Source organism: Drosophila montana, unplaced genomic scaffold, assembly GCF_035044405.1.
Source record: "Drosophila montana isolate Dmon_TW-CO22-7 unplaced genomic scaffold, ASM3504440v1 contig_1409_1, whole genome shotgun sequence".
Lineage (NCBI taxonomy): Eukaryota > Metazoa > Arthropoda > Insecta > Diptera > Drosophilidae > Drosophila > Drosophila montana.
The window spans coordinates 1,026,953-1,037,481 of record NW_026996361.1 but is presented as its reverse complement, the minus strand read 5'-3'; the positions used below and the strand labels follow the sequence as shown (position 1 = coordinate 1,037,481).

General features: G+C 39.2%; 1 protein-coding gene across 2 annotated transcripts; it reads left to right on the top strand.

Annotated features, from left to right (window-relative positions):
* The first annotated feature begins 6,235 nt into the window (after positions 1 to 6,235).
* On the top strand, positions 6,236 to 8,585 carry LOC135428763 (uncharacterized). Of its 2 annotated transcripts, none has more exons than XM_064682870.1 (5): positions 6,236 to 6,550; positions 6,632 to 6,832; positions 6,895 to 7,081; positions 7,214 to 7,327; positions 7,532 to 8,585. In XM_064682870.1, exons 1-5 carry the CDS (start codon positions 6,451 to 6,453, stop codon positions 8,481 to 8,483), a joined length of 1,554 nt encoding a protein of 517 aa, XP_064538940.1. In that variant the 5' UTR covers positions 6,236 to 6,450; the 3' UTR covers positions 8,484 to 8,585. The 2 variants fall into 2 exon arrangements, with proteins under 2 accessions (XP_064538940.1, XP_064538935.1); XM_064682865.1 differs by having other exon boundaries at positions 6,625 to 6,832.
* The last annotated feature ends 1,944 nt before the right edge of the window (positions 8,586 to 10,529 follow it).

Here is a 10,529-nt window from a genome sequence, read left to right as displayed (position 1 = left end):
ATTTGCTCGACTGTCCGAAAAGCCAAAAGCAAATGAACAAATTTTTGGGCATCTATTAGTTTTGCCAGCTTCTCTAATTATGGCGCGTGTCACAATGCACAGCACAGCCGCTACTTAAGCTCACACACACACACACACAAACACACATACTCTTACACGGAGTTTGCCAAAGAGCTAAAGCTGAGTCGCCTGCCCTGCTCAAGGAGGGGCTCATGATAAATGGACATTGGGATTGGCGATGCGATAATGAGTGGGGCGCATTTGCACCAAAGAGCACAGCGTGTGGGGTGAATCGCCTTTACATTAATCATAGCATACTTATGAGCGTCAAGTGTAATTGAAAGACATTACAAAACTTGTTTTAATGACGCCAAGTTTGTGTTATGGATTTATAACACTGCTGCTTAGTTTCGCGCTGCATTATGGATGGCCCATCTCGGCACATTTAAGTTGTGCCGACTAAAACCAATTCAATAAACTCCCATAAACACAGCCCACTTGACATTTCTCTTGAAAGCATCTCGAGTGTTCTCAGTTTCTGATGGCCACTTCAGCTGCAACTACAATTGCTGGATTCAGTTTTCGCTCGAACATTAGACTTAACTTAAAAATATATATATAAGTCAACAGCTGGCAGTGCATGAATTAGATAGAGTCCAGTTTACATATAATTTAATTTCCCAAAATTTAAGTTTCACCCAACCACTTTTACTCAATCAGTTGGATTTTAGGTTAAATACATTTTCATACAATTTTTTGAAGATGTTTTGCATCGCCAGCACATGTATATAGAAAACATTTTCATGCAAGAGTTGGTTTTTTTTTTGTAAATCAAAGTTTCGTAGATAGATCTATCTGCATGTAGATTAAAATTGACACTATTTCACACACACACACACACACATACATATATATTTACATAGCTGCGCCACAAATGTGTAAAAATGTGAGAAATCACAGACAGATATTAGTGCCGGTTTTCAGGTCTTGCCTTTGATCAGCTTTCGGTGCAAATTAAAAGGAAAACCGCATTTCCATTAAATTTCTACTTACAGCGCGTTGACACCACGCATATTTGCGTATGTGTGTGTGTGTGTGTTTATGTACTAAGCGCGACTGACTGGCGTGGGCTGGTGGTGTGGCTTTTGTGGCCTGAACCTTTGATTGATAGAAACAAGCTGCACAAACACCGACGATTTAGCATATTCAGTTTTTACGGCATTATTTGCGATGAGGCTCTTTAAAGCGAGGCAGCGCGAGAGTGGCCCTTTTAAATATCAATGCTGCCTTCGCCATTTCGCTGGTAAATGGCTTCAAAAAATGAGAGAGAGCTGGAGAGTAAAAAAAAAACGAACGCAAAATAAAAGTTGGGAAAATTGCAAAATACGAGCGCACACAGTTAATAAAAGTTTATGCGTAGAATCAGCAATAAAGCTGCCCTCTCAACTTTAGATATAATTAAATTTTCCCAACAATGTGCTGCCCTCTATACACATATATATATATATATATCTTTTCTGCTTTGCATAAAGCACAAAGCCAACAACAGCGACGGCGACAGCGGCAGCGGCAACTGTGAACAAGGCTAATATCTTTTTAAATCATAACTTGCCTTATATACCAGCGGCAACAGGAACTGCAGAAACAGGTACTCCCCGAGGCCAGAATTCATCGCCCGCCAACTCTGTCCCATGTCCGACGCCCCCTTTTGGCATAAAGCCGAGAGTTACAGTTCCGTTGGCGTTTGAATAATTGTTTGACATTTTGAATAATTTAATTCAGCGACTGTTTTTAAGTGTTGCTCGAGTGAAAATGAAATTGAAAACCAGATTTGACCTCGCTTGTGCGAGGGAGACCCCTCTCGGGGTCCGGGCAAATTCAACTCTCAGCTGAAGTTCAAGATTATGGCTTGGGGATTTCGGTGACGCCACCAACGGGCCGCTTACCATTGTGCCACAAGCCGCCTGCGGGCAAACAGGGCCACGCTGGCCGCGTGGGCGCGCCCGGCTGCCCAACAAACTGTGCGCTAATCGAGCAATTAAACACGTCTCGCATTCGGACTGGCCAACAGGCAAACAGTCAAGCAACTAAACAACTAAACAACTGCCAACTGGCAGCTCGCTTAACCATCAACACACACACACACGCACACGGTGCTGTGCCTGACAATTTACGGTTATGGCCAGACCACACTAGACTACAAAGTGACCAAACTTGACAACGTCTCCTGAATAATTAACTATTTGCTGGCCAACACATCAAATCGAAATCTCTGTTAACAATATTGAAATCCTTGCAATTGTTGCTTGTAATTTAATTCACAATCATTTAAAGCTGTGAATTTCCTTGTTGCTATCCATTTAATGCTATAATTCTTTTTTTCTTTAGCTTTCACTAGTTTGAAAATCTTTTCACCTTCCACGTAATTTTATTTTTTTATACTTTATAAAACTTTTGCCCTTTTCGTTTTCTCTTGAAGTTAGCCTTTTTTTATAATAGCATAGAATGTCATATAATATAGCTTAATAGGAACATTGTTTAACTTTTACTTTGATTAATATATATTGTATAAAAGTCTTTCTAGTTATCTGTTGATTTAAATAACAATACCGAGAATGAACAGCTGTAACTAGCGACTAGCAGAACAGACGGCAAATACTTATTAAATTCAATTATTCCTTGCTTTTAAATACTTTAATATAAAAGTATATACTAATATATTATGGTATAATGTTAAATAATTTATTATAATAGTATTGTATTAGATTGTTCTATATAAAATAAAAAATATTCTATTTAGTAATGAAAAAAGTATAATTTAAACTAAAATAAACAAGCTATGTAATAACAATATAGTATATATTGTTTTAACTTATTGGAGCTCAAACAATCCTGTTAAGTTTTATTGTATCTTACTTTATTTTTTAAGCAATTCGTTTGTTGACCTAAGATAGATTAAGAGTCAATAACTGAGGTAAAAAGAAGTAAAATGGTATAAATGGAATGATTAAATACTCCACTCCATTTGACTCAAATATATGAACTTTCTGCAGCCGAGAACAAATAAAACAAAAATGTAATTATATCTAACCCTTCTCTAAGTATAAATGACTTTTCTAATTTACAAGCTAACCAAGAAATGGATATTTCCAAAGGACTTAATTGACTTGCCTGTTGATACGGGAAGGGGATTCATTATGATGTCTTACACATGTCGTGACTTAAGTATAATAAGCTCTGTAAGAGTGTAATGCACATATCCCGCCCAATAGTTGTCTTCACGGTAAGAAAGGAGTCTTTGGGCAATACCTATAAATAAATATTATATAAATATTAACTCATAACTTTGCTTAACACATAGCGAATAATTTTCGTGTAGTTCAGTGTAGTAGTTGCGGGCGGCAAGTAGGTTTGGCACTCCGCTTGCTGCCACCTCCAACTTCAAAGGGACGCACACAGAAAACAGAAAGAAAAAAAACTAAAAACTAAAACAGTTTAAGTGGCACTTTTATGGCATTGCCGAGAGGCCGACATTGTCGACTTCGAAGTCGACGCCTTTGCCCAGATAATTGCCCCACGCCAGGTGGGTAGGCTGGCGGGTTGTCCCGAAACACATTTGCAGCGGCTTATAGCGGCATATTAATATAAGCAAAGCTGCACAAAGCCTACGCGGGAGCCTAATTAAAGAGGCAAAAGGAAATGGATAAAGTGCTTATTAATTCGGCGCTTTAATTTCTTCATTTGCTTACCTTGGAAAAACAAAAGGGCTGACAACAATATTTAGCTCGTAGCCAGCCCCATTGGCCATGCAAAGCCAATTGTGTGACTAAATGTGCTCCATTTCCATGCCCATTTCCCTCCAGAACACCCCCTCCCCCCCTCACCCCATTCCCCCTCTTCCTGCTGCTGCTGCTGCTGGTGGCGTCTCCGTTTTCCAACTGTCGCACATTTGACTAATGCACAACAAAAGTGGAGTGTTACAGGATATGCATAATACATCGGGTACACTTGTAAGTGAGACAATAATAGAAAAGAAAAAGCGCTCCGGCGCACACAGACACAAAAGGACACACAGCCAGAGATAGAGACAGCAGCAGCACAGAGACATGGCAGGCTCAGGCTCTGTCTCTGGCTCAGGCCAGAAGTCGTGCAGAAAAAAGAAAACAGAGTATATAAAAAATGGCAAGCAAAGCGCCAAGCGAAGACAAAAAGCGACGGGCAAAAGGATGACAATACAAACTGGCGCCACTTGCCTCGCACGCAGTCGCTAGGCCAACATTTTAGTTTTTGCGCCTCCTCTGTTTTCTAGGATGAGTGCGGCTTGACGTCAACGCCGACGTCGACAGTATGCCACATAGATACAGCCAGCAACACACACTCACACACACAACAAAGGCAGCTTTAAAACATGACCTGGTACCCACTGTAACTGCTGTATGGCTGCTGCTCTGTGCTCTTCTGTTCTATTCTGTTCTGTTCAACTGGCACGCACACATCATTTTTTATCCAAGAGCGGGTGAGAGAGAGGGAGAGGGTTTGTACCCAAGGCCCAGAGCTAACGCGGCTTGACCCATATCTACATGGAATGCACACACCTAATAAGCGTGCACATTGACCTTAGCTGCAAGCAGTCGGAGCGGTAGGAAGGCGTGTAAAGCTAATTAAAGTCGTCACACATGGCGAATGCGCAATTTATATATATACATTAATTGCAAATATTGCATTTACATTCAAATGCACACATGTCCATGTGTGCACAGTGCCATCCATAGGAAGATGTCACCCTGAAAATTTGAGCAATTCTGCAAGTCAGCAAAAGTTATTGATAAGGATATTTTCTTACAGTTAACATTTCAGTCAAGGATTTTTCACTAAAAGACATTTTCACCTATTTTCCGCCATGGTTGGTGAATTTATTTGCAGCTAAGAGCTTTTCAAATTGGGAATTACATTTAACATATTCACAAATATGCTTTTCAAAACAATAAAATAAAATCAATTTTCACTCGAACGGGTGGAATTCAACACGAACTACCTAAGGACATGCAATGCAAATTTTTCTCAAATTTATATCCGATACATATATTTATGAACTGCACTGTATATAGATAAATAAATGCAGGTTTTCATATTAACACTCACACATTTTTTAAGCACTACTGTAGGTAGCATACGACAAATTATCATACATTGACAGAGCAATAAAAATGGCTGTAAATAAAAATAATAATACACAAAAAAAAGGATGCCATTTGAAATCTCATTTCATAAATTTTGATTACTTTTTACTCATTTAGGCATGTTAATGTTATGAAATGCAAATAATAATTTGCTGATGGCATTTTGAGCCAATTTTTGCAATAGTCATAAAATCAAACAAATGAATTTTAATTTAACCTATTCAAATTTAATAAAATATGCATTGAAATTATGGGCACAGTCCAAAGATGGCCGATTGGGAATTTCATTTCATTTCGTGTCAAGTAACCAGTTTTCACAACAACAATTTAATTTTGTCAAAGAGTTACGAAGGATGACAATCAGTAATAATTGGGGACAAATAACCTACATAAATTATGAACTATGTGTTCTGATTGTCGGAAAAAGAAAAAGATCTGTAGACTAAACAATCCAACTGAGTGAGAATTGAGTTGACAGCAACATGTCTTCGTCAGAGTTTGGCTCACTGACATACTCAATGACATGTCTTCAAGCCCGTCGGATACATATACGGACTTATATACATAAAAATACATATACAAATGCGGAAAGAGCAAAATATATCTTAGGATCTGCTTAAAAATACGTTTATATATATAAAATCATATAAAAATACATAAATATATTTTTTATATTTGATCTAAATTGTATATGTGTAAATATATATTTATTTATATATTCTACGATTAGTCGTATCATCGATGCTAATGACTAACATGGAGTGCTGCTCAGTATAAATAAACAAATAAAAATCATTAACCATATTCCAGAAGAGCGCTGACAATTGTTAAGACAGGTCATCGATGGCGTCAAGCATGAAGTCGCGTCAGACTATGGGAAAGTTTTCGTCCCCTATCCAATTTATTAGCCAATTTAGTCAAATAGAGAGATTGACAAGCTAACATAAAAAGGGTTTTGTTTGAGCATATCGATTCGAATGTGCCGCTGATTATGAATATATGTATTTCATTTATCGGGCATTCAATGGGCAAGTCTAAGTCTAAGGCTAACTTATTCTAATCGTTAAGTACAATGCAGAGTTAAGTGCTTAGTATACGATAAAGCTTTTTGTTGTTGTTTTGTTTGCGTTTGCCTTGAAATAAGCAATAAAATGATAAGAATAAATCAAAATTTTGAATAGTCGCTCTCGGCACTTTAAAGTGAACAGAAGTCCAAGCAACTGAAGAACTCTACGAGCATGGAATGCAATTGGGATAGCACGGATAAAATATGGAGTTGTCCGGGTCGCAGGACCATGTACAGCCCCAACACATCAGTGGGTCGGATCATTTTCAATGTTATGAGAAACTGGCCAAAGAACGTGTGTCAGGTGAGCATAGACGGGCAATGGAAGCTGCTGGAGGACAAAACATGTCTATAATCAATAAAAAATAAATCTGCCAGATCTCAGATACTGATGGTGTGTCCTTAACCAGTGAACAGGCCCTCACCTGGGCCATTCGCATGGCCCAGCAGTTCAAGAAACGCGGCCTTGACCACTCGAGTGTCATAGGCATTGCAGCCAGAAATACCACCTATATAATGCCATTGGGCGTGGCATGCCTATTGAATGGCACTCCATTTCATTCTGTCAATCCGATATTCGACGAAGGTGCGTTCTTTGTTACCGCGCACTTTGATTCCCTTGATTAATCGAGCTCTGTTACCGTGCAGCGACTATCAAGTTCATGTATGAGATAACCAAGCCAGCGCTAATATTCTGTGACAAACAGGAATATAGAAAGGTATATGCGGCGACCAAGGACTGGCAGCCCGAGATATTTATCATAGACGAACCAATGGATGGTGTGCCCAATATACGCAGCCTATTGCAATTTACCACAACCGAAAAGTTCTATCAGTGAGTGGCAATTGTTAATCAAACTGTATAAACATTGCTTTAATATAGCAATGACTGCAATGGGCTGCGACTCAACCCTTATACTTGTTTTAATCAAATTGTGACAATTATTGAAAATTATCCTGCTTGCAGACCGGAGCTTCTTAAGTCTAGTGATCAAACTGTTGCTATTCTGTGCTCATCCGGCACCTCCGGAATGCCCAAGGCGGTGTGCATATCAAATAGTGTACTATTAACGGACAATATGTGAGTCAATGAATTAGAATAAATATTCGAACAACTATACCCATAATATATGTGATTCAATGAATTAGAATAAATATTAGAACAAATATACCCTTACACGACAGCTTTAAATTGATGTGCCTATATATATATTTATAAGACTATATTTACGCATTTAAAACATTATAAACAGTTTTATATAATTTAATATCCCTTCACTTTCAGGCTTGTCAACAGCGAATCGATTTTCTTTATTAATAGCGGCCTGGATTGGATAACCGGGCTGTGGGCCTTCATGTTCAGTGCCGTATTTGGCAGCACGCGTATTTTGCCGACAAAGCCCTTTTCGCCGGAGTACTTTATTGAATTGGTTAAGAAATACAAGATCAATTATGTAACTATGGCACCTGTCCATTTGGCCGCCTTGGTCGCTAGTCCAGCTGCCACGCCCTATGCACTATCCTCGCTGCGCAATGTTAACTATGGCGGTGGCATCGCCTCGGATGCAACACTGAAACGTATCCAGGTATTGTGCAAAGATGCCACGCTCAACTCGGCCTACGCCATGACGGAGGTGGGACTGATTACCATGAATTTTGGTATTCAGAATACGGCAACGGCTGGCAGACCGATTCCCGGCATAAGTATACGCATTGTGGATGAGGATGGCAAGAGCCTGGGTCACAATGAGGTGGGTGAGGTATATGTGCACACCGGCAAGGACTGGAATGGCTACTATGGCAATCCGGTTGCCACACGACAGATACGCGACCCTCAAGGTTGGATACACTCCGGCGACTTGGGCTACTTTAACGATCAGAACTATCTATACATAGTTGATCGCAAGAAGGAAGTTCTCAAGTATCAGGGCATACACTATTGGCCCAACGAAATCGAGAATGCCATCAGAGAGTTGCCGCAGGTGCGCGACGTCTGTGTTGTGGGCGTGCCCCATGAACTACTGGGCGATGCTGCCGGCGCCCTGGTGATCAAAACTCCAGGCTGCATTATAACCCCCACCGATATTGCGAATCATGTGGCAAAACGTCTGCCGTCCATAAATAAGCAGCTCCACGCCGGCGTCAAATTCACCGACAAGCTACCCGTTAATCACAATGGCAAGGCCATGCGAAAGGCGGCCCTCGAACTCTTTGTGTCACTTGCTGTCGAGAAGTGAAAACAACTAATTGAATACCATATTAAACTAACTGCCTACATCTTTACATACTCATGTACTTAATAAATTGACCATGTATCAGAATAAATCAATCACTTTTTACTTTTTTGCATTCTTTTAGTAGCTTGGGAACTATCGAAAATATGTGACATATAAATATATGTTGAAAAATGTTAGTGGTAAATAACTAACACATGCCGAAAAAGGCTATAACAATGCAAACAAATTTTAGAAAATATTAAAAAAAAGCCCCTTTGTATTTTTGTGTAAGCCACATACCTGGCCTATGCACGCTACCATCATACGTTTCCATAGAAAGATAAATTATTGATATTCAGAAAATATTTATTTAGTAAAACTTATATGATATAGTTCGAGCAAAACAATGCAACATTGTTTTACTAGCCAGGCATTCGAGCTCGAAAATATGCCAAAAACTGGATGAATTCAAATATTTATGTATGTTGCTTTTTTCGCACTTTATCGCTGAAACGGGGTCCCAAACCTTGTGGAAGATACGAGGTATCTCGGATACTTTATATTGAAGGTATCAAAGTCGATGGTTTAATCTCACGATTCCTATTATAGGCACCACCTGGGAACATCAATTCCGCGGGTACCAATTAAAGACACGACTCTTTGGAAGGGATTATAATATTTTGGCTTTACTTTGGTTAGGTGAATTATATAGAAACCCAACATCCGTCAAAATATGTATAAAAAAAACTATATAATAGCCAGCACGGACTTGGGGCATTGCAATCTGTCTGTCGAACGACTTTCGAGCAGCTGGGGTCCTCTCCAACAACTAATCCAATAAGGAAGACATTAGCTTTCTGATATGTGCGAAATCGTATTATTAATAACAAAATCAAATTAACAGGCACTTCAGTTTTTGCTATCTGGACAGACGGCGCACTTATGCAAGCCAACTTGCCCGGAGCTGGCCAGCTATATGTGCCGACAAAAAACCTCTTCGATTTAGCGACCGGAAGGCAAACTTGGCAGCGCCTAATCAACATCCCATAGTTCGATTTGGAGACACCTAGTCTACGTTAAGACACCTAATCTGCTTCCGCTCTCTTTTAAATTAAGATTAAGTTTAATATAAATTGATAAACTATATATAATAAATTAAAAAATCTTTTCGACTCTTCCATAGTAGAATTTTCACTGTACAGCCGAAAGCTATTGCAAGTTTAATTCTTAGATATTAATAAACATTTAATCGAGTGTTGAATAACAACAAATCTGATACAAGACATAGCATAACTCTTTTGATGAACATGTTGCAGCAAATCCCAAAGATAGAATATATTTAAAAGTGTTCACAAAAATTTAATTTTGCGGCATTTCCATACGAAAAGCAACATAGATAAGACATAAATAAGACAATATACATATCCATTGACATAAATATATTTGAATTGATAAAATTTTCGATTAAAATATATACGCACATGATATGAAAACTTGGAACTAGAAAAATATTTGCAAATATGGTGAGCCGCACAAATGAGTTCCGCAGAGCGCTTTGACTAGTCGAATGACCCATCGGTGATTAACCCATTGTCATAAATTGACCATAATTTGTATATATGTATGTAAATGTTGGTAGCACTTATGCAAATACCTATCTACTGTTGCCGATCAGACAGAGTAGCGTGTAAAGGGCACGTAATTCGATCAAAGCACGCACTTACAAACATATAAATAGGGTTGTGAATGTTTATAACAAAGCGCAGCCTTTAACAGGCGACACAACAAATCCTGTGCTCACGCACACACACTCACACATACACACACATTCAATCCCTTTATGTGCAGTTGAGGCTTTTCAGGCCTAAAACCGACAGCAAGAGCAACAACAACAAGAACAACAACAACTACGACACAAATGTGTCTTAAAAAGGAAGCAATGCAAAAGGTACGCCAAAGTTGTGTGCTCCATAGCAGAACCCCGCCACAGCCCCCCAAGGCGCGAATCCTCTTGGTACACCTTAGCCATGCCGTGCCCATGTCCTGTTGCCTACCCGCCGCTTGGCT